The sequence below is a fragment of the Erithacus rubecula genome, assembly GCF_903797595.1.
Source record: "Erithacus rubecula genome assembly, contig: SUPER_Z_unloc_2, whole genome shotgun sequence".
NCBI lineage: Eukaryota > Metazoa > Chordata > Aves > Passeriformes > Muscicapidae > Erithacus > Erithacus rubecula.
In genome coordinates, this window is record NW_027635860.1 from 1775612 (window position 1) to 1801393 (window position 25782).

Below are 25782 nucleotides of genomic sequence, written 5' to 3' on the forward strand. Positions count from 1 at the left end.
ATTTATATAAATGTGATATGGGAAAAATCTTAAAGGCCCTCAATTGTGTCTATCAGATATAAATATATATATAAATCTCTTTCTAATATCAAAATAAATTCTGAGTGATGGCAGGCAACAAGGGAGCTTGGGATTAATGAGATCCAAGGAAGCTTATAAGAAGAGCTAAAAATAACCCATGCCATGTTCACTTGAAAAGCCTTATGTAAAAAAAAAGAAATCCAAACTTTATTTGTAAATGTAGTTTTTCATTATTTTAAGTAATGATACTCAAACAATCACAGGAATCCAAATCTCTTATGCAAAAATGTATAGATAAAAATCAGCTTTGAGCTGAGGAATATTTAGATCTTATAACAAATCTTAAATAATTTCAACATATAAAATGGCTTTCACACAGCTATTTAGAATTGTTATTACCCACTTTATCATGCAGTTGAAGAACTTTGTAGCAGAAGATAAATTTTTTAGTTTAAAAATAAAGGTAGTTTTAAGCAAATTTTAAGATCCTAGAAAACTGGGTTCAAAGCAAGAATACTGATGTGTAAATCCAAGCAATGCAAACTCCTAAGTTCATTGGCCAATGAAAATTAATATTGTTTCTTCTCCTTTGACTAATTTTGCTAAAGTACAAGTGTTTTCTAGGGTATTATATTCTTACATGTCCTCATTCAGTTAGTATCAAACACAGCTGAAAAGATTTATTTCTTGTTTTTTTTTACTTTGGCTAAAAACTTGTGTGGAGGACCTATGCATGTGCTCTTTACAGCATAAATAGGGCATTTCAAGTATATTTTTAAAACTGTCTCTAAGATGTGGTGGCACTATGCTCCAAAATTTTTTTCTTACATTTCAGTTTTTAAAGCTGTTTGAAAATAAATCTAGTAGACGGAATGCTTTGTTTTAGAAACTGATGTTCTCCAAGGTAATTAAAAAATATTTCATCTCTAAATCCAGTAATAAATAGTTTGTGCTCTCTATTTTGTGATAAAGGCTCTCTGAGCATTCTCTGTAAGTTGAAACTATAGGAATGTCAAAACTATTTCCAAAACAATACTTAAATTGACGTATTTCCAACCAATTCAAAAAAAGAAGGTGAGGGAAGCTATTACTAGATAATACCTAGGCTGCATAGTAGTTAACAGTGTTGCACATTGATGAACTTTCAGTTTCAGCTCACTAAATGATGCTTTTTGTTTGCCTCATTTATGTCATGCTTCAGAGAGTAAAATGTTAAAATGATGAACGTTGCATGCAGTACTCTGTGAAAATAATAAGGTAATGCTTCAACAGCTTATGTCCTCATCCCATTAGAATTTAAATAATGAGATGAACCAAATGTTACCCTGTGTCCATACTAAATACTTTGCAATGGAGCTTTCATTTTCTAGTATTTAATACGAAAGGCCAGCTGCTTACAAAATGCTTTCGCTTGGAAAAGACTTCTGCACAGGCACAGCTGTTTGTACAGACTCTGTACAGCATATTTAATACAAGATGTGGTATTTTCCTTTAATTATGTATTTTCATGATTGTTATTTAAAAAACCTAATTGGAATACACCTTGTTAATACTCTGAATTTGTAGGCAAAAAAAGATACATGCAACGTAGCATAGTTATATATAATAATAGTCTCAACAGTTTTTAGATTATCTCAGTGAATTATGGTTTCTGAGTGTTTATAACAGCTTAAAATAATAATTCTTTCAGCTCAAAAATGGAGTATTTTTAAAACACTACTCTATATAATGCATTATTTTAAGCTACTCTAATCAGACAAAAACAGAATAACATTTAATTTTATACCATTTCATTTTTATTATTTATATTACTCATTGCATTTGGTCATATGAAACCTATTAAAATAATAAATATCAACGTAAAAACAGAGAAAGTGAAGAAGAATAGCATGTAAATGTAGACAGCAAAAACAAAGACCCACTTCCATTCTGTTCCTCAAGAATAAGCAGTTATTTTCTAATTGAGGCAAACTTTTGGCTCTCAAATTCTTGACTTTGGTAAATAGTTTAATCTGAGGTTAATAAAAGTAATTACTCTTCACTTAATTAAAATAGTGTTCCATTCTTGAATCATTACTTTATTTTTCAAGCTGTGATCTTTCACCTTTGATCAACTGTTAAAAATAGCTTTTTGTTTCATACTTAGGGTAAAAGGAAAACACAGTGCTGAACATTGAAAGAACTCAATGAACCAGTTTTGTCCATATGAGACTGAAATTATGGAATTCATGTTGCACTTTATTCAGATTTCTTTGAGAAAAAATATTTTATATATTTACAGCAACATTTCAAATTAGGATAAAGATGCAACTCTTCATCCAAGTCAGTGGCAGAAGAGGAAAGAGGTTTATGTTTTAACATCCTACCCTTTACTTCAGTCATTTTCATATATCCCTCCTTAAGTTATATTGCATTTCTTTATTCTGAAGAATGCAGCTATACATTCATGTTTCATAAAATTGTTCCCCTATTGCCAAGAATTCTCAGGGGAAGGTAATTTCCTTGGTTTCACTAGTTGTTAAAGATTACGTCCATTACATCTGATATATCTATTTTTGAGAAGGCAAGACAGAATCTCAAGATGGGCAAATTGTCTCTGGAATAATAAAGAGACAATTTGGATCACTGCAATCACAGTTGTCCAAATAGTGTCAGGCAGTGTCTCTTAAAGGTCCAGTTTGGATTCATATCACAGCAGAAAAATGAAGCAAAATAATAGTCGAATGCTGTATATTCAAGAAAAAATGAAAAAGGAAAAAAAAAGAAGATGAAGCAAAAAAAGGTTTTTTAGTTGCTAGTTTTCTTAGGAGTACCTTGTCCTCTCCTTCAGTTTGCATGGAGCTGTGGGAAGTGTAATCTTCTCCACCACCCACAGCAGCCTGAGAAAACAAGAGGGAAGAACTGAGGCTACTAAAGCAACAGGAAGCAGATTTTCCTTTGTGAGACCTTTCCCTTGCCAACTGTTTTCACTGCCAGAAGACCCCAAGAACTCGTATCAGCCACCACCATTAAATGTCACTTAAATACTAGAAATAATGCTTCTATTATGCTGACTCACATTGCTCTTTCACTGATGATGATGTGGATCCCATAACTTACTTGTAAGAAAATTAACTAAAAGACAGTACTTTGTCTTCATTTACAAAACTGTTTTGATGTTGCTTACCTCCAGGAAACAGCATAAATTTACATAAGTAGTATTTTTAATTTTAAATGAAACAGCATTCTCCTTTCAGATGGACAAGACTGGAGTACAAGTTTCCTTATGTATATTTGTTGCCACCAGATGTCACTGTGTAGATGAATAACAGATGATTTCTTCCTTTTTTAGCTTTTTTTCCCATTTGATTTAATCAAGTATGATTTCCAAAAAGATGAACCAATTAGAAATAAGCATGGTTGGTGTGAAAAGGTTAAGAAAGGTAAGTATGTATTTTAATAGGCTATTACAGCCTATTGATTTTAATAAAAAGTACTTCAGAGGGTTGTTTTAAGGAGCCTTGCTATTGTAGTGTTACTGCAGTTTACCAAATTAACTATTACTCTTCCCCTGAAAAAAAAGCAATATGATTTTTGATCTCAGATAAAACAGCATTAAACATACCAGTGCTGATATCAGAAGCACTCAGGAGATCCTTGGATATATTCACAGAAGAGTAGTGTTCAAAAGTGATGCTATGATATTATCTTTGACTTTATACATAGTGACATCTGTGTTTTTTAAAGGAGGTTAAGATAAGGAAATGGTTGCCTAAGAGATCTACAGGAAGGACTGGTGGATTAGAGCAAATGCTTTTTGATGAGAGATTAAGTGTTTCTAACTAAGTGATGTGATTCAGCTTAATAAGTAAAAAAACCCCAAAACAACAGAAAACAACAAAAATCCAAAATTGATTAATTATAGCTGTCCTAAAAATATTTAGCAAAAATCACAATCATGCAATTTTTCAAATTGTTATCAGATACTGGAACATATATTAACCTGTAGGAAGGTAACAGCTCAAACTGAAGTAAGAAAAATCTCATATTAAAGGTCAGGCTGACAGCTTTAATAGAATGCTGAAACAGATTTTTCAAAGGAGTTATGAGATTCTCTTAACAGTTGGAAATCAAACGTGGGCACTTTGGAGACGGTATGTCCCCAAAAGATGAAATTTTATAGGAATTTATCTCTAGGGACACCAGACTGACCTGTGAAGGGAACACATGCTCTAATTAGACATTTGGTCTAATTTTTTTTTCAGCTACATCACTCAGTCTAATGAAAAGTATTATCTCTGTCTGTAATCTTTGTCTTACCCATGTCTTATTTATTCAGAGCATTTTGGTTGCAATGATACTACCAGTGAACTAAATACTTCTACTTTAAATGCTACCAGTTTATGGGGGAAAAAAAAAAAAAGGCACAGTTCTTTTTCAAGGAGCCTTAAATTAAAAATTGGGCCTACTTTTCAATACATTTTCATGTTTGTAATCCTTGTATCTGTTGCAAAGCAATGGAACTCTTAATCTATATTGTTCAGGACTTGCTCCCAAAAAGTTTATTTCATACAATTACTCCATATTACTCCATATTCTGCAAACAAACTGGTACTCTACATGCATAAGAGGATAATCCTTTCCCCTACTCTCCCTACTTTTTGAGGAAAATAAATGGTATTAAACTTTTATGTTTTACACCAAAAAGTATATTGATGATGCTATATCACTTTAATGAATATTCTTAAGGACTTAAGGAGTCACAGAATCACAGAATATTCTGAGTTGGAAGGGCTTCAGAAGGATCAAGTCAAATTCTTTAAGTGAATGATCTTCACAGGAATTAAGCCCACAAGCTTGGTGTTAACACCAAACTCCAACCAGCTGAGGTAATTTCAGTGTTCTCAGGACTTTTAAAAAGAGACTAAATAGGGACATAGTGTCTGGGCTGAGCACCTACTTTTGATTAACGCTAGTTTTTCATTAGGTTGCTGATAAAACTGACACTTGGAATGGAAATTCGCTAATGTAGGGAGTCAATTCAATATTAACTTGAATTGTGCACTTTCAGAGGGTAACAAATTACTAGTGAACTTACAATTGATAGATGACCATTCTGGGAGAAAACTGGTAAGTCACCATGAAGAAACACAAGTGACTGTGAATTTGCATGGACAATATTGCAAGTAATATTAAAGTCAGGTACAGAAATGTCCAATGATATTTTAGGCTTATATTCTTTGAACTTCTCTGTATAGGTGAGGCTGGTCTTCTGATTTCCAAAGTCAATGCGAAGAACCCCTTCTTTGGTTATGCTGGCAGTAAAAGACACACAGAAAAGAAATTACTCTGTGAGGTATTTAAGAAGGGGGATCTTTATTTTAATACTGGAGATCTAATGGTTCAAGACCGTGACAATTTTCTATATTTTTGGGACAGGATTGGAGATACATTCAGGTACAGTTATTGTTTCTTTTCATATTTCTTCATTAAAGATATATGGAATAGAATACTGTGGTTATATTTGTTTTCAACTGGAACTGTTCGATTTATTGCTATTGTGATGTAGTTTATAATGATTCTGAAGTAGATGATGCAGGCTTAATTTTGTCACAAGTGTTCCCTGAGTAATAATCCTGTGTTGAATGGTTAATTTTCAGAATAGTTTGTAGAAATTCCAGCTCTTAGAACATGCTTTCAATAAGCATATACCTAGTGATGGATTTGCTATGAGCAAGGAATTCAGACACTGAAAATGTATCAAATAGCAGAGATTGGTCACATTTGATATATTTAAATACATGTAAAAAGCTTGGAAACAATTGGATTGATCTCCAATGGATCTTACAGTATTATAATACCCAGTAAGGTTTGAACATTGTATTCTGGTGACCAAATTCCAGTGTGACAAGTGTGGAAAATGTGATGTAGTGTTAGTCTGAAATGAATGGAGTTCTTTTTTAAAAGGGCAGGTGTCATGGGATTAAATTATTTTTTCATACATTTTAGATGGAAAGGGGAGAATGTTGCCACTACAGAAGTTTCTGATGTCATTGTAATGTTGGACTTCATTCAAGAAGCAAATGTCTATGGTGTGTCTGTGCCAGGTAAAAGCTTGAATTATACATTTTGCTTCTCTCAGGTTCACTTGTGAAACCTCATAACTTTCTATTTCATGTTCTAAACATATGAATCATGTTTGATTGAGTCATCTGTTTAATACCCAGCTAAAATGTAGATGCAGATAATGAAAATACCACCCAGTTGGGAATGAGGCAATGAATCATGCATTTTTTATTTGTATGCAATGAAGACTGCAGTAAATGCTGTAACTCCTTTCTAGCTATTTACTGTGGTTAGTTTTTAAGAAGGAGCTAGGCTTCTGCATAGAACAGGACAAGGATTCAAAAGAGGCTCTTTGCTTCTCTCAGGGTTTGTAGTTTATTTCATGGCGGTCCCAGGGCAAAAGAGGAGGTGGTCTCAGATAACAGTCTTTTCTAGTAAAGTGTCAGGGAGGGGACTTTGGCTTTCTGCCAATGGGATAGGAACAGGGGGGAAGGGTTGAACTAAGGGACATTTACAGGGGTCTTAGAACAAGCCATTCCTTGTACCTCCTGGTATTGGGTTACAACAGAGGACTATTTTTGAAAATCTACCATGCATGCATTTGTGATAGCTACATAACCTAAATTAAAACATTAAAATATAAAGATTTAGTAAATTCACATCTGTGTAAAATCTAGACATGTGTCAAAATAAAATGTCAACAAGGTAATTCTGAAGTAACTCTAAAGGAAAATATATGAAGACATTTCTCTGTCTTATTTCACTTACCCCATAAAATAACTGTAAACAATTAAGTTACAAAGCAATAAGAAAGTGAAAAAGAATACAAGGAGAAAAATAAATTTATAAGAAACACAATACATAAATTTATTTTTAATAGGGTTTTTAAAATTTTTAATATATGCTTGATGTCACTGTGGTAAAAATAAGTTCCTCTATAAGAGGCTGTTCATACCCTGCTTCGCATTGGTGTCTAAAACAGTGTTGATAGCTTAACAGTGCTTGGCTACCACTGACCAGAGCTTGCACAGTACCAAGGCTTTCTCCATGCATGAGAATGCTGGGGATAGCAAGACCTTGGGAGCAGATGTAGATGGTACAGTGGTCTCAAGCTGAGCAAAGAAATATTCCATACCATATGATAACCATGCTTAGTTATTAAAGCTGGAGGAAAAGCAACGGATGAGAGGTTTGTGTTTGTGCAAAAAAACGCTGCATGCTCCAAATGACCTGCAGGAAGTAGCTGGACATCCACCTGATGATGGGAAATACTGAATGATGTCCTGGTTTTGCATTGCATGTACATGTATCTTTTGCTTTCCCTATAAAACTGCCATTACCTTAACACTTGGGCCTTGCTTTCCTTCATTTCCCATCCCATGGCAGAAGAGACTGAGCACAAAGCTGGCTGGATGTTTGGTTGTTGGCAAGGATAAAACCACCACAAAATGATAAAGAGGCTAAAAATGAGAAAAAGTGTCACTTACTTGTATTTTAAACAAGAAACATACTAGAAAATTGTCTAAGAATCAGATTCAAAAGTGTGAGATGCTAATTTTTTATACAACGCTTGTTTACCTGTTCATTTATCTGTCTTGATAATTGCACTTAAGGATAAACAGATCAAATTCCTTACAGATTTTGTAGCATTAGCAAAAAAATTAAAACAAACATTAAAAGCAAAACATCTCTGCTGTTACTACTAGCTGATGTGAAGTGTTAAAGTGTTACTTTTGATAGCTGAAGTTTATTGCTTCTACCTTTTACCCATTTTGTTCTTTCCCAAAGACCCAGAGTACTCTCCTTCTGCAGAAAAAAACAGTAAAAACTTTTAATTGCTACCTCTGTTAATTCAGATCCACATTTTTGAGAGAAGATACTGGCTATAGAAAGAGACTAAAACAGAAATAAAACGTAATTGGCTACTCCAGGAAAGAGGCTCTTCACTCTTGTTTTCGAGAGAGGAATGTTGTTGATGTTGATCCACATTTATTGATTATATTGAACATAGGACTCCATTTAGTCTTACCTGCCACACGCATTTACAGCATTATTGCTTAATTGATCACTTGAGTGATTTCCAAGTGCATATAATATCACATAAATTATGAATGAGATCTTGCAACTTTACTTAAACTTAGCATATAATATGACTGTTAATGTACAATGATATTTTTTGTAAGGTTTATCATTACAATGTCAACTTTATTCATGTTACATAATTTTAGTCTTACTTCCTTTCATGCAGATCACGAAGGAAAGGCAGGAATGGCTTCTCTTATTTTAAAGCACAATGCATCATTAGACTTGGAGCAAATGTATAAGCAGGTAGTGACCTATCTACCACGTTATGCTTGTCCCCTTTTCTTGAGAGTCCAGGTAAGCTGCATTATTGCACTGTGTATACAAACACTGACATCATTTAAACACAGAGATAGCTAAGTGAATAACAGAAAGTGCTTGTTCATGCATCATTAGAGGAGTTTTAGACCTGGTCCTATTTGCTGTCTTCATTAATGGAGTCCTGGAAAAGGGATTACACAAAAAGTCAGTGAATTTGCAGATTATGTTTAAATGAGAGAAACTGTACAAATGAGCAAGGATAGAGATCATACAAAAGGATTTGGGGAGATTAGAAGCATAAGCATGGTGAAAGAAAAAGATACAGATTTAAAAACATGAACAGTTGCATCTGGAGAAAAGAATCTAAAATCCATTTTATTCAGTGAAAGTGAGAGAGAAATAGAGCTAAAGCAGGAGGCAGTGTCTGTGCACAATAAAACGAACATTATTTTCCATGTAACAATGACAAATATTAAAGCATCTGAAAAGATACTAGGTGAATTGAAAAGGTGAATAAAAAAATGTGTGTTATTGTTGTCACCACAGTAATCACCAAAGTCATCCTTATTTGTGCACTACTTTGCTCTAGTAACTGTCCAGTTTGGGGGAAAAATAATCCCTCCCACAGAGTGCAAAAATGTAAATATAATACAGTGGACTACATAGAGCTAAGAAAAAATGTGAGAATATCAAAACCACATAATATTGATAATCATAATAAGTTAAATCTGATGAGCACTTTTATTTCTCGTGTTTTGCAAACATCATGATAAACACAAACTAAAAAATGTTCTGAAGATGTTTATGAAGGAGTCCCCTACGTTCTAGGACCAGATTAAAAAAATATTGTTTAAAGAGAGAAGTTAAGTTATGGGAGTTAATATCTTAGACTGCCCAGAGATTGAATACTGGTTCTGAAAAAGGGGGGAAACAAAAATATGTGAAAGACCTTGAAAGTGAAATATGTGTGTATCTATCTCATAAGTCCAGAAAGATTTCTTGTAGCAGCATTCTGAAGTGAGCAAGCAAGATTAGACTTGAGAATGTTGCAGTAGTCAGTTTATGAAATTATGAGTACCTAGTCTAGATTCACTCCTGTATAGCTGTACAAAAAAACATTTACACCGGACAGAAAGAATCTGAATATTGGGTATTGCATTGATATAAAGTACCTGGAATTTGAATTTAAATTAAAATTTAAATGCATCCATTACAGACACATTGCTGTTGGTACAGCTGTCATTAACCAAGAAATAAAGTAGGGACAAAAATTAAAAACATTTTAAGTTTGATCTGATGTATAATAATACTTTAGAAGATGTCAGAACATTTCTTAGACCAACCAGAGCAGGTAGATAAAATCTGTAGGTATCCCTGGAGTAGATAAAAAGGCTCTTTGACATTTTGGTTGAATGTGGCACTTAATTGTTTGGATTCAGAGGTTGTTTGTATATATAATAAAATATAAAGACAGAAGAGAAGATGATGGAGAGAGGTCATAAAGTTTGGCTGAGCAGAGGTATTTAGAATAGAGAAGACAGTCACAAAATCACAGAATAATGAGGTTAGAAGAGACCTCTAAGATTATCGAGTTCAACCTATGTCCTAACACCTCAACTCAGAGTGTAGACTATAGCACCAAGTGCCATGTCCAGCCTGTCACATCCACATATGGTGATTCCACCAGCTCTCTAGGAAGAGCGTTCCACCACTTTATTATTCTTTCGGTGAAATTTTTTTTTCCTAAAATCCAACCTATACCTTCCATGACGTAGCTTAAGACAGTCTTATTACAGATGCCTCGCACCACTTTTCCAAGGGATACCATAGCACTTGAACAGTCCAAAAACAAAATGTATGGTCAAAATTAATCTTCCTTTGAACCTGGCTGAATATGAGTATCGCTGATTTAGAATGTGGTTTTTTCAACCCCTTTTGTGAGGTGACAAGCCATAGAGATAGTAAGTTTCCTGAGTTTTATCATTAAGGAGTTCTTGGTAATAATAGGTTTTAGTCTCAGAAGCTTCATGGTGTGTAGTTTCCTTTTATAATGTGCACAGTGAAGATTGATTGTCTTGGGCATGCTAGGGCTACATACACATGTGACATACTGCTCAGGGATGCAGAAAGAAATGGGCTCTAGCTTTTGCCAGCCACATGTCTGATGGGTCTGTAGCAGCACACAAGCTCCAGTTTTTCAGCACAATCAGAATAAACTGACTTACATCAAGAAAGACTTTGAGAAACAAATGTGAATGTGAGAAAAAGAAAAATAGCTTCTTTTTGAATAATTTATCTTCCTCTCTACTGCAGGAAAAAATGGAAATGACAGGAACATTCAAACAACAAAAATTTCGACTTGTGGAGGAAGGTTTTAATCCATCTGCAATTACTGATCCTCTTTATTTTTTAGATAATTCTAAGAAAGCATATGTCTTGTTAACCAAAGAATTACATGAGATGATCTTATCTGGGAAAATGAAGCTTTAATTAATTGACATATAATAGGCTATTAAGGGACAGTATATACAACCTATTGTATGAGAAAACAATGCAATTAATTACCAGTATTTTTACATAGCGATTCAGAATAATGCTTTTTATATTTGACATTTACCTTCAGATATATTCTTTTGTATTTACTTACTCGATATTTTTTTCACTAATCACTTTTAACTTCTTGAGACGAATTTCTAAGAAAATAACCTGTAAAACATAACTGAAATTCATTTTATATTAACTTTGGAATATAAATGCTGAATCTGATACTTTTTCTTAGTGCTAAATGAACATAAATTATACACAGTATGACACATGGTAAAAAAAGAATCAACATATAAAGACACTGTGTCACATGTTGAGTCTAAAGGGAGAATATATGCCAGTAAAATCTTTTTCTTTCTCCTGTGGTTTTCATACTTCTGAATATGTATTGTAAGAAGTAAGGGCTTGACACTGGTTGGAAGAAAAAAAAACTTTTCTGAAGAGGATTTTTCTGATGGAATATAAGATAAAAGAAACTGAAGCAAAAGAAAGTCCTCCAAACAAACCCAAATATTAACATCACAGCTGAGATTTTTTTCTGACATAATCTGTGCTCTTTTATTTGTTAAACTGGCTGTTTGGAGTGCCAAATTCTGAAGAAAGCAAACTTTTGTGAAATGTGTAGCAGCAGGTCAACAATAAGCAGAGAAAATCTGCATGTTTAATGGGGAAAATCTTTATATAGCAGCACTTTATATCATACATATTGAGTAACAAATAGCTTCCATAGTCTCAGTAATGACTGCTAGAGATCATTATTTTATGGGTATAGAATATAGCTAAATTTTTTAAACACTAGATTTTATGTTCTAATAATTGCTTTCTCTATGTTTTGAAATAAAGTATAAGATTATTTAAACCAAATACCATTCTGTCTCAGTTTGATTTAGGTCTGTTTGCACAAACTCTGTTTTCCAGCCTCTTTTGATACTTTATTTGCACAGTGCCCTCTTCTAATGCAGCATGATGCCCCTTGATCAGCCAGAAACAGTATCAGAGGATCCTGAAAGAGTTACTCTCTCAATCACTGGCCATCATAAGTCTCTCTTCCATCGTAGCAGTGGCATGAAACTCGGTTCTCATGAAAGAGTAGGATGTAACACAGTTTAAAAATAATTTTCTTGTGTCTTTCTACCTTTTTCATCTAACAAGACGTTAAAACCTTTGTCAATTTTTGAATCTTTGATTATTGCTTAACTTATTTTCTTTAAAAACCCAAACCAAGGATGCAGTGAAATGTGAAATATGTGAGGATCATAACTTATTTACATTTTTTGAACATAATATTCTTTATGGGGCTGCCAGTAAATAATAATGATGGTTACAATTTTGCAATTTAAAAATACTTACACCAGCCTCACGCCTTATGATAGATGTTAATGTAAAGTACGTAATGGGGAATGAAGAGAACTATTGGATAAGGATAGAAGGGAGTCACTATGATCTAGCATTTCCTGAACAGTCCCACTTTCTCTGTTTCTTTAGGCAGGGGAAGTTTACAACTTGCTGAGACAGATGGAAGTGCCATTACCTAGTCAAAAACTACAAATTTAAGAATAAGGTATTTATTATAAAGTTAAACCCAACTCTGCATGTTAGGCTGAAATTTTAAGTAAAGGGTTGGTTTTTGAAATCAAAATTACTTTAACTCTTACATATGTATCTGATGAATATACTTCAGGACTCCTTTTATTACAACAGTAAAAATTACATCCTTTCTATGGAAAATAATTTTTAAGATGTAAAAAAAAATATGGCACCCTGACATCCACAGTGTCATGTTTAATCTTGTAGTAGAATACTAAAGAATTTAGTGAGATCAATTGTTTAGCTTTGGTAACATGCGTAATACTTCTAAAATTTATTTAGCTTTATAATAATTGATCCTACATATGACTAGTGAAAAGTTTCTACCACTTCAATGCAACAAATGCAAGAAATGAGAGGAAAAAAATACATGAAAAAGAAGAAAACACTTTTCCATTAAAAAAAAGAAGAGAAACACAAGTTCATGAGTTCAGCATTTGGTCACTTCTTTTGTGAAGCATCTAAGATGAAGCAGATTGTTTCTGTGAACAGTGGTTGGTCAGAGGAAGCACCAGAGGAAGAACAATGCATACCACTTTCATGCTCTGTCAACTACACAATCAGCCAAATGGTGTTTCCAAACTCTTGGCTACATTTTCAGCAACATCAGGACTCTGCTAACACAGCTGCCCTGGGAGTCTACAAGTGTTTGCTTCCCAACTGTAAGCACTAGTCAAATACAGAGTTCCAGCTCCTCCAATGTAACCAAGATAGCCTGGGAAATCCACTTATTTTCAAAGGCGAGTAAAACAGTTCTGTTCCATACAGTACCCCAAGAAGTAGGATGTCCATGACATCAAGAAAATAATAGGCTCTGTATTTCCTAAGGGGAAAATAGTCTATTACTCTCAATCTAGTAGTTTTCATTATTTTAGTAGGTTGGGTGCCAGCAGATGCACTGAAGCATGTTCCAGCAAAATGTCACATTACTCATGGATACCTAAGTTCTCAAACTAGCACTGCAGTTATTCTGAATAATGATGGTGCTCGTGTCAGACACCACAAAGGGTCCTTTTTCAGAGAAAATATTGGGACTAACCTGTTCATTTCCTATCTTTAGGAAATCAGCATTTGGACTGGCTGAGATATGAGGGTTTGAGTATTGCTGCAAAGTGATGTCCCAGTATTTAGCTGGAAACCTAATTTCATATAGTAGGTGGTAAAGAAGTAGTGAAGGGTGGCTGGGGTGTGGAGGGACAGTTGCTATGAGGGACTAACCTCATATATTAAAAATAGAGTGGAGAGAAAGATCAACATAAGTTAAGGTAATTATTTTGGAGATTGAATGTATATATTTTTCCTTCTGCATTTAAGGATGGTCAATGATGAAAGAAATGTTTATTAATTAAAAAAAAAAAAAAAAAAAGAAAAGAAAAAAAAAAGAGGTTGGAGTTACCATTTAGAAAAGGTAAAATTCTGGAAGGGCAAACACATACCCACTCTCTTGTCTTGGTGAATATGGTACAGTTAGTACAGTTATTGTCTGTATTGATTTTCAGAAATCTTTCTCAGGATCCCCAGAAAACAGTAAAAAAACACAAGCAGATCATGGCCTGAATTTTATTCTCCTCACCCAAGGCAGATAAAAAGTGCATTTAAAGAAAATTCTCATACTTATAAGAGCCACCATAAAAATATCTTCAATTAAAATAAATATTTTCTGCAGATGACATACAGAAAACACCATCTACTGTTAAATTTTTGCACTTTTTTATTTTGAGATAAAAAAAAGGTAAAGGCAGGAGGACCACTCTTTCCTGCATTTTTAAAATCTAAATATATTGCATGGCTAAAAGAAAAAAGACAAGACAAAAACATTCATTTTCAGTAGCCTGTCCCCAGCTAACAATGCAACTAGTAATTTGATGTGCATTACCATAGCAGAAATAATGACACATACCAGTCTGTATGAAACTTATTTAGTCAAGACTAATTTCAAGTGAATAATGTCTTTGCTTAATATCTGCTATTGCAAAATTTAGATGCAAAGATTCAGCAGACAGCCGAAGAAAAGTTGCATGTGAATAGCAGCAATTTCAGAAAGAATTTTAGTGTGATGTATATTATTAGCAGCACTGTCAATAACTGACAGCATAATGTGGCAAATAATTTGGTCATAAAAGTAACATCAGAAGATCATCTGATTGTGTCCTGATATTCAGGAATTAATATCTTGCACATTATACCCTTAATTAGACAAATAGATTCCATTATTTATGCCATAATAATTTTAAATAAACAATTCCTATGCCGCTAACAAGTCCACATATCTGCAAATCTTTTACCAAAGTAGACTTCACTGAGTTTCTCCAAAGGCTGCAGTAAGCACAGCCCAAATCAAATGGTGAGGAATTGCTTTAGCAATGCATCAAAGCAGTTCTTGTTGCTGCCTTGCAGTAGGAGGTACGGTGACCTATTCCACTTGGAGCCGTTCTGGCACCATGAGGTCTGCATACTTCCTGCTATTCCATAGTCCTGCGTGGCAAGCGGGAGGTTTTGCGATATGCCAGCTGGACCACACACACATTTTTCATAAATAAAAAGGGCACTTGGACTGGCAGAAAACCATTTGTTGCCGTGTCTCCCTTTCTCCATGTAACTGACATTGCCATGCTGACAAAAATAATGTTTCTCACAAGTAACATTAACAAGTAACAGTGTTACCCGCGTAGGACGGTCCAAGTCTGGTAAGATGCTTTTTGTGGTGGTTCTGGGTTTAGAACTCAACTAAATATCTCTGTTCATCTAAAAACCAACAAATCAACCAACCAACCAACCAAAACTCCAAACCCCAATATCAACATTGTACCAAATAGAGTAAAGAGTATTCAATTATTTGAAATATATTTTGCAAGAAGGGAGTCAATGAGAATTCTAATATGAAGAGTCCTGTTCATTCAGTGGAAACTGCTAAATAGAGATAAACAGAATTTTCAGTCTCTTACAGTGCTTGTTATGGAAAGGCTTATATTTGGTTTTAAAATACTTTGTAAACATGTGGATTTGATGCAAAACCTCACTCCTTTCAGTACATAGTATATATGCCTGATAGAGTTCATCACTAAACTCTTTTGCCAGGCTTTCATGCATCATTATTAACTATATGTAACCAGAACATGTAGCAACAGGTGCCCCTACCAGATGATAGATGACAGAAAATCTAATTGATAGCTTTGGGAGTAATGACAAGAGTGTTATCTGTGATTCAAGAAAAAACATGTTATGGTGTTTACCAACGTTTCCATTTATATTTTCTTTTTATTCTGCCTTTCTTATTTATTCTTTAATCTTTGCTAATAACAAAGCATACTTGCATTCCTGGTGGGATTTTTTTTTTTTTGTTTTTTTTAATTTTTTTTATTGGTAATAGTAAGTGAGGAAGTCATTGATGCTAAAGCTAGTCATGTCACATTAGAATTCTGTTGAACCAACAACACGTACTGACTTTAGTAATCTCAGCACAGTTTTATACTGTGTATGTGAAATGTTACTCAGGGGGATTTAAAACAACATTGAATTTGTTATGTTTTTGGTGTCTTAGAAATTAAATGTGCAGGCTTTACCAGGCAGCAACCTTTAAAAATCTGGGAAATTACTTAATTTTTTTCTTCAAACACAGGATATAATTACAGTTATTGTAAAATCTAGCTAACTATGAGATCATTAAATACTTGCCTAAGATATCCAATCATTTCCAAACTTTTTTTCCAAAGTAATTTCTACCAGGCAGCTTACAGTAAATACATCTGTATTTCCTAAATACATCTGTCTTCTGCTAAATGCTAATAATTTTCTCCACTGGATGGGCTGCACTTTAATACACTTTAATAGTAATACACTTGATCAGTAGTACATCTTTTATTTATCTTCTTTTTTTTTTTTTTTTTTTTTTTTTTAACCAGACATGTTTTTTCACAGCTTTTGCAGTTTAGGCAGAAACACCTGTACTATACCAGTCCTAGGTCATAAGAGACAGTGGAGACAGATTAATTTGCGCCAGACTGTACTCCCCATGTATAAGGATTCAATTTTCTGGTATGGAAAAGCACGAAGATGGATCTCTGGGGAGGCATGCCTGAGCATTAGCTCACTGTGACAGTTTCTTGTTCTGAAGGTATGTGGGAATAGAATGCTATCTCAGATCTTGCTCTGATTACATTTCAGTGATAAGACTTCCCAATAACTTAAGAAAATTCACAGACAGAAAAACGGACATGAACATCAAAAGTGTCTTCTGATATTTAACTTTTCTTTATCAGTGAAAACTACCAGCTGTCAGGTTTAGTGGGTGCATTAAGAGCTAATGATGTCATTCATTCAGATGTCAAAAGGTATTTATTTACTTGTCATCTTCTGAAACCAGCATATAGTTTGCCTTTCACTTCACTAATATTACAATGAAATTCAATGCTTCTAGAGGACAATTCTGTTGTGGTATTAAATGAATACCATGAATATGGCTGAAAAACATATCTCTAAAATATCTCTATCAGCTGCATTTCATGATGCAAACTTTAGATAATTTTTCCTGAGTTTTTAAAAATAAAGGTTTTAAAGAAATCCCAAATTGACAGTAAACACTCTATATCCCAAATGAGACACTGCAATTTAGAGTAGATGAACCCAATCAGATAGAGTGAGATACAGAGAGAAAAGATTAGGTTCCAAACTCCTTACAATCTTCTAGTAGAGACCTGGCTATGTAAATTTTCCCTGGCTATGTAAATTTTCATAACAAAGTGGGATTAATTCCTAAGATTTTTTCTTTTTTTTAAGCAAGAAACAAAACACTAGCTATGAAAATGTGGACTGTACTCCAGGTTTGTGAGTAGATTCTTATTTCTGTAATAATCTAAATGAGAGACTGTAATTTTAGAAAAGTCTGGATTAAAATTCCAGAGATATGGCACATTTTTCCTAATACGCAGAGCTCTTCCACTTGTAACCTTTTAACCTTCTACCTTTACCATATTTTTTAAATGTTTTCAGCATATCTATCTATCTATCTATGGAGAAGAGCAGCCTATGGGAAGATGTTATAGAAGCCTTCCAGGACCTGAACGAGGCTACAAGAAAGTGTGGAGAGGGACTCTTTACAGGGGCATGGAGTGAGAGGACAGGGGAGAATGGCTTTAAACTGGAGAAGCATAGATTAAAATTGGATATTAGGAAAATTTTTTTTACTGTGAGGGTGGTGAAGCACTTGAACAGGTTGCCCAGAGAAACTGTGGCTGCCCCATGCCTGGAAGTGTTTGCAGTCAGATTGGATGAAGCACTGAGCAACCTGGTCTTGTGAGAGGTGTCCCTGCCCATGGCAGGGGCTTGAACTGGATGGTCTTTAAGGTCCCTTCCAATCCAAACCATTCTGTGACATTGTGATGCTGAAAAAGAGAGATCTAGGTTCCTGCTTCATTTGCAGCTATCATGCTTCAGGAGTTGCATTTAGGACAATGTTGCTCATTTCACAGCTGAATAGCTGAAGGAAATGGAGTTGCTACAGGAATTGTTTCAGTGCCTAGCTCAAGACCTCAAATTCTGAGTGAAATTCACAGAACACCATGACAGAGCCTTAAAAATGTGAGAGAAGAGTTATATGCCTGCAAATAAGATCCACAGAAGTCAGCTCAAAGAGCAAGAATTGCCTGAACTGACTAGTAGAGAACAGTGAGAAGAAGATTATGTCTTAAATCCATCTCCTGTCAGCACGTAGGCATCTAATTCTCTTTTGCTGGGAGCACAGAGATAATTGAGCTCTCACCTGGGATTACAGAAAACCAATTTTTTTTGCAAATGCAAAAAAAAATCTACAGATTGCCATGAAAAATATAGCCATATACATTCAGCTCAGTTTCTACCCAAGCATTTAATGAGAATCATACATTAAAGAGAGAAAATTATTTATTGATAACACATGAAAACCTTGAAATCAGTTATGCATCTCTGCAGTAACAAAGCCATATTCTATCACAAGATAAGGAGAACCTCTTTTGGAGTATAAAAAAATATAACTCCATTTTGTTTTGCTGGTCACAAAAATCAAATTTTCGTGAAAAGAAGCTTACATCTACCCAAAAACCTGTAATCTGCCATTTAAAAAGGCATTTTGTAGGGAAATTCACAGATCAAAACAATATGAAGTATGAGTCACCATTGTCTCAGTCTGGTTTTGGTAGATCTCTGCTACAATGAATAATCCCTAGACCATTTTTCAGGAGTATTCTGAACTAGCTTGAGATAGTAAGTTTTCTCCAGAGGTACAGACTATTTTTAAAGACCCTCCCTTTTTGCTGTATTTAAAATACATTTCTTTAGAAAAATGTGGCATACAGAAAAAAAGTTTTTGTGAAATACTTTTGAGATCACTCACTTTGTTCAGCTATCTCAAAATATTAAATAATATCTAACTAAAATGTTGATCCTATAGTCTGCATTTTTCTGTATGTGATGTTCAGTACAAGTTCCTCCAAGACAACTTTTGACCTAGTTAAGAAAATCTCTGCCTTGCTTTGGTACATAAAAAATAGTGTCAGAAAATGAGTTTCTAACAAACAGTTTCCAGGACTGATTAAGGAGAGTCAGGGAATTACCAACAGCTTTTTATTTACACAGCCTGTGGATGACATTTACCCTCATGTTAGCTGTGCTGTACATGTTTTGTTGGCAATTGCCACAGTTATTCAGAACCTATATATTCAGGCATATTCAGAATTTAAGTGGAAATCATTCTTTCTGCAGCCCATAAATCACAGTGTCTTGCCTTCTGTCACCACCATCCTGTTTCTGTTTAAAAAATAAATATTCTAACTATCAGAGCCAGCAGTACATTAAAACTGCACAGTGAAATCAACTGAAGCAGTACACTAGGTCACATTGTTGCATTTAATAAAAGGCCTGTTAAATTCAATAACATATTTAAACAAAAATGTATGACTGATTTCCGTTGTAGAAATAGTTCTACATATATTTTTCTTAGCCTGCAAGAGAATTAGGTATTTGCTGTGACATTGAGGTTGGAGTCACTAAGGAGCAGTTATTTGAGAACACTATGTCATTTCCAGAATTGCTGGTTTTAGAAACCTTACTAAATGTTTTTTGAACAATTAGGATTTGTGTTATAACTGCTAATTTACATACCTGTCAGGTGGTGGTCACTGCAAATTCTCACATTACACCAGGAAACACAGACAGCTCAAAGCCATAACTTTGCATTTGGCACTTGAGTTCCACTTTCTTTTCCTTTTCTGAACCCCAAACCACCCACATAGATTGTTCCATTTTGACATAAACCCCCAAAGATTAAGAAAAATGGAAAGGATTTCAACTATTGAAACTCTTAAGTAACACTGAGGATGTAGTTCAGTGGAACCCACTGAAACACACACAGGAAATAATATTATCCCTACATATTCCATTGCATCATTCTTTATTAATAATGTTCAAATTAGTGATTTTTTAGTCTTAACTTTCAACAAATACTCATTTTACAGCCCATCACTGACAGTCACAGAAACCCTACTCCCAGTGGTAGAAATCTCTGCAAAGGCAAACAGCTCTAAGAAAAATAAAAAGCACTTTTAAAAAAAATTCTTGCTTCAGCTTTTATTTGGGTGTTACAGCAATAAAGCCTGACTCTAAAAAGTGTTGCAAGTACTAGAAGTCTCATACACATTTATGTATGCGTTTCCAAAATAGGTCAACTGTCAGGCAGCTTCGCTGGTATGAATATGAACTATTAATTGTGCATGTGGTGGCAGACCTGGAGTGATGATGAGGCTATTCATCCTGATCTCTCATAGATACTTAACAATAGATCCTAGCTAAAAATATCTGTGCTCTGGACCTCTTCTTTCTCCTATGCTCTGTTACTCCATTTTTTAAAAAGTTACTTTTAAGGGAACAGGAAGCAAAGGATAATTTTTTGTTAATGCCAAATCACTCACGGATTAAGAAGTCCTGAAATTAAACCTATGAATCTCCTGAGAAATGAAAACCACATTCTGCTAATACAGAAGTTTGTTAGGCAGATGTTCCCAATGGCAGTAATGAAGTTAGAAAGCTTTTCAAAGAGCTCTCAAGTTAGTAAATTACATCCTCAAAATAAAATATTTAGAACTGGGAAACTGAGGACTGGAGTGACTGATTTAAAAATAGATAAAATGGAGATAAATGCTGAAAAAAAGAACAGACAGAATATATTTCTTTTCTCCTTAAAAATCTCTAACAGTTTCCTCTGTCTTACAATTGGCTGATATACCTCTGATATATCAGTGGAACTATACTTTTGTAATGTAGGTCAAACCTGCCAAAGAGAAAAGCATGTCAGAAGAAAATGCAAAGGCACAATGTGATAGAAGCACTTTGTTGATTTGGGTAGCTATTCACACCAAGAAGGCAGCAGACAAGAATTCTGTTGTATATAAATTCACATTACAGAGTTTAGCTGTGAGTGATTGCACTGGTTTTTGGCTGGGTGTAATTTATTGTCCTCACAGTGTTAAGTATGGGCCTGTGTTTTTGATTTGTGCTGAGCACAGGGTTGATAATATAGATATTTTTTGTTGTAATTGTTGAGCAGGGCTCACATGGAGCCAAGGCTTCTTTTGCTTTTCGTACTGCCACAATGGCGAAGAATTTGGGATGCATGAGAGACTGGGAGGAGACACAGCCAGGACAGCCAGGACAGTTCACCAGCTGACCAAAAGGGTATTTCATACCATATCCCATATACACCACATCATGATCAGTATATAAAGAAAGGGGTAGAAGGAGGAGATGAAGGTTTAGAGTGATGACATTTGCCTTCCCAAGTAACTGTCAGGTGTAATGGGGCTTAGCTCCCTTGGAAATGCTGAACACCCGTCTGTCCATAGGAAGGGCTGAATGAGTTTCTTGCTTTGCTTTGCTTGTTTGTATTCCTTTTGCTTTCCTAATTCAACCGGCTTTACCTCAACCCACTGGCTTTATCTCAACCCATAAGTTTTCTAGCTTTTATACTACAATTCTTTCCCAATGCTGCTGTGGTAGGAGTGAGCAAGCAACTGTATAGGGCCAGGTTGCTGGCTGGGGTGAGACCACAAGAATAATCTATTTGTATTTTGAAAGGGTAATTTGTTCACCTGATGATGTATCTGCCAAATCTAGCTTCATACTTCATGCTACACAATTACAGACCTCATGCCAAAACCCTGCGTGCACCAACAGACTCTTCAAGCTCCTTCTCCAGGTGTCTGGCACCCAGCTGTGGGAGAAGCTCCCTAAGGTACTTTGTGCCTTTGATAGGGAGCTGCTTCTTCCTTCAGAAATCTGAGTGATCTTTGATGGATTTTATGGTTATCACTGAGCCCTGACAGGTACCTTGCTGATTCTAAGCATGAAACTAGGCAAGGAAGGAAAGAAATCAGCATGGTTTAGTAGAGAACTGTTGGTCAAAATAAAGCAAAAGAAGCAAATGCATAGGCAGTAGAAACAAGGACAGGTAACCTGGAAATGTATAGTCATGAAGTTTATTTGTGTAGGATTGAGTAAGGAAGGTGAAGACGACCAAGGCAAAGCTGGAACTGAACCTAGCAAGGAATGCAAATAATAACAGGAGGGGCTTCTACAGGTGCATTAATCAGAAAAGGGAGCTCAAAAAACCTTCACATCCCCTGATAAACAAAATTGATAACAATAGTTGAGGGGAAGGATGAGGTACTCAACAATTTTTTGTCTCCATTTTCAATGGCAACCTCTGTTTTCACATCTCTCAAGTGAATGGACAGCAGGATGGGGACTGGGGGAGCAAATTTCCTCCCACAGTAAGTAAAGATGTGGTTCGTGATTCCCTGAGGAATCTGAATGTACGTAAATCTGTGGGACCCAATGAGGCACATCCCAGAGTTCTGAGGGAACTGAATGATGTGGCCAAGCCATTCTCCATGGTATTTGGGCTCCAAAGCCCTGGCATTCAGGGGAAGTCACAGCTGACTGGAAAGGGGAAAACATTGTACCCATATTCTAAAGGGGTAGAAAGGAGAACCCTGGCAAGCAGGGACCTCTCAGCCTCACCATGTGCCTGGGAATATCATGGAACTGCTGGAGGGAGTTCAGAGGAGGGACACCAAGATGACTGGAAGTGTGGAACTTTCTCTAATGAGGAAAGGCTGATAGAATGGTGATTGTTCAGCCTGGAAAAGAGAAGGCCTTCAGGGTGACCTTCCAGGACATAACGGGGGCTACAAGAAAGATGGAGAGGAAATTTTTACAAGAATGTGTAGTGACAGAACAAAGGGGAATGGCTTTAAACTGAAAGAGAGTAGGTTTAGATTAGATATTAAGAAGAGATTCTTTGCTGTGAGGAACTGGAACAGGTTGCCCAGGAAGTTGTGGGCCTCCCACCCCGGCAATGTTCAAGGCCAGGCTGGATGGGGGTTTGAGCAACCTGGTCTAGTAAAAGGTGTCCCTGTCCAAAGCAGAGGGTATGGGGCTAGATGACCTTCAAGGTCTATTACAATGCAAGCCATATTTAAATTATGTGATTCTATGATTCTAACCCCGACCTCCTGTTCTGAATTTCTTGGCTTGAGCTGAGATGTGCCTCATTGCTATAGACTGGGCTGTTCTTAAACTGTTCTGCTTTTCCATTCTGACTGCTGCCAGACTGTGTCTTTGATGGTCAAAGCATTGCCTCAAACTGACTTGCTCCCATTCCCAGTGCCTGAGAATATATTCCTGGTGGAACAGCCTATATGTACAGAGCAAACCCTTCACATAGAGTCAGCTATTTCTAGAATCCCAAAACAGACAGTTCAGAAGGTTCTGCAGTCCATAAAAAGAGGTATATTACGAAAAATTATATTAGTAACTATTCTTGGAGGCTTCTTTTAATTTAAATACTGCCATTGGATGAATTTGATGTCTTCAAGGAGCTGGGTAAGAACTAAATAAAACCAGAGAGGGAAAAGACTGTTATTTCAAACTTGGCTCTGACCTCAGAGTGTGACAACAGGGATGATTTCAACTCATCTTTGATAGCTGAAGAAGAGCTCAAGTGTTCTGATTATTGAAATGTATCAAATTACTTCCTTTCTCTAATCATTAAACTACCACTTTAATTATTACAAAAAGGTCATACAGTTTACAATTAGAAGCAAAGAAGGTGTTAAATTAATAAAACAGTGATAGTTTGAGAGAATTAATAGTATTTGTGATTCCATGTACAACACTTACAAAGACAATATAATTCAATAAATTGGACTACTCCCATTTATGAAAGACGTGCCCAATTATACCAAGTGTGGGAAAGGCTTCATATATAGAAAACTACATCAGGTTTTACTATTAAATATCAGTCATATGAACACATATGTATACACTTATTACAGCTATTGTTCAAAAAAAGCAAAAGCCATGACAGCTGGGTACAGAAACCAGATGCCAAAGCATGAAGATGACAACAGAGATGGCAACAAAACTGGAAAGGAAACTAACCTGGCAGACACTCATTTATGAAGTAAATGGAGGAGGAGATTTGGAGCAGAAAATCTTCAAAGTTTGACAAACTGGTTCCTTGGGGAACCTAGACTTGTCTCAAAGCTTCCTAGATCTTTGTCCAATAAACTAGAAAAACTGGAAAGGTCCGTAAGTGCTAAGATATGACTAGATGAAAAGATACTGCCTCATGGGTAGTACACAAATTCTTCCAAGTATGAATGTAGAAGATTTGTTGAGATTGTAGAAACTCTACAATGACCCAAATGGAACATTTCCAGATAATATACAAACTAATGCTTAAAAAGCCATCACAACAACAACAACAAAACAAAGTGACATCTGACTATTGAACGGGTTTACAGGTCTAGAAGAGTTACGCTGAACTGGAGACAAAAAACACAACCCAAAGAAGGACTTGCATCGAAAATTCCAGCAAGAGTGGCTTGTGACTAAAGCTTATTTGATCTACACATGTGCAGGTCATCAAAGACATAAATTGTGGATCAAGCAACATGCACAGTACAGATAACACTCAAAACATTCTTTACTCTGGAAACTGGTGTCCCATGTGAGCAAACAGTATTGATTCAAAGGAAAAATTAAGCAGAAACTAAATAACCCCCAAAATCTAATGTATATAAAGAGTGGAAGAGTGGCTGCAAGAGATGCAGATCAATTATATCATAAAGGAAATGCTGTAAGTTTTCAAGCTTATCAACCTTCAGAGAACAAAATGGATTCTCAGATCTCTGCCACTGTCATTAGCCAGCTTGACAGTAGCAGATGAAAAAAGCCCTCTTCTATATGGTCTCTGTCTGCCTGGCAAAGCATGTTTGTACATTCAAATCAAGAATGTTGAAAATCCTTTGGTAATAAATCTCAAAAGAAAACTGAATTAACTGAATTTTTTTACCAACCTCTTTTTTTTACAACCTTGTTGTAATTCCAAGTTATTCTGCCCTGATTATGCCCTGAAAATATATAGTTGCAATAGTTAATCTTGAAGAATAATTGCCAAATTCTGACAACTTTGTCTTCTGTGCTTTGTGATTTAAAGGCAAAAGCATACTCATTAAGACTGTGCTTTAACAGAATTACCATACCACATTTAATGATAGTAATGAAGACATGTAATTATTTATATCTGTAGAAATGTGGGGCTGCCATATCTGAAAGTAAGTCTAAGAAATTTTATTGTAATATATTACTGTGAAACCAGTCATATGACTATTCAGCGAGTAAGCTCTTCATCTATTTTTCCACATTTTACCTTTATTTATTTTATCAAAAGAAAACTGGGCTGGTTTATACAAGAATACTTGAACATGGCTTCCTCATGATAGTGCGATTGTTCCCAACTTCAACCCTTTAAATTCCTACAGAAAAACCAGCTGAATTTGGTAATTTGGCTTTTGTTGTGGCATCATCATTTTAAAAATTTGCTTTAGCAAAAGAAAGAAAAAAACAGTTTAAATTCAGCATAGTGCTTTGACATCACTATTTTTTTACTGAGAACTTAAATATTCACATATTTAGAACTAGTAACATACAAGTAGAGTCTTGTCTATCTTTTGGCTCTGCCTCATGGTACTATATTATAGTTGAACTCAATGATCATACAGGTCTATTTCAGACCTAAACAATTCTATGACTGATTCTGTGGTTCACAATGTTGCATTCTGTGTTATGGGTTGATGTTGTGACTAGCTCCTCTCCCTGACCCCGCCATGGAGCTATCGTGTTCTGAGTGTTGTTACATAGGAAAGGAAT

At 35.3% G+C, this 25782-nt stretch overlaps 1 protein-coding gene across 2 annotated transcripts in view; it reads left to right on the forward strand.

Moving 5' to 3' along the window:
* Positions 1-11640, forward strand: part of SLC27A6 (solute carrier family 27 member 6) — a 37116-nt gene extending 25476 nt beyond the window's left edge. For both annotated transcript variants that reach the window (XM_079331284.1, XM_079331283.1), the window contains exons 6-10: positions 3353-3443; positions 5259-5457; positions 6010-6107; positions 8315-8445; positions 10723-11640. In XM_079331284.1, coding sequence (XP_079187410.1) covers positions 3353-3443; positions 5259-5457; positions 6010-6107; positions 8315-8445; positions 10723-10899 — 696 coding nt within the window. In that variant the 3' untranslated portion in view covers positions 10900-11640. The remainder of the gene's footprint in view (positions 1-3352; positions 3444-5258; positions 5458-6009; positions 6108-8314; positions 8446-10722) is intronic.
* The last annotated feature ends 14142 nt before the right edge of the window (positions 11641-25782 follow it).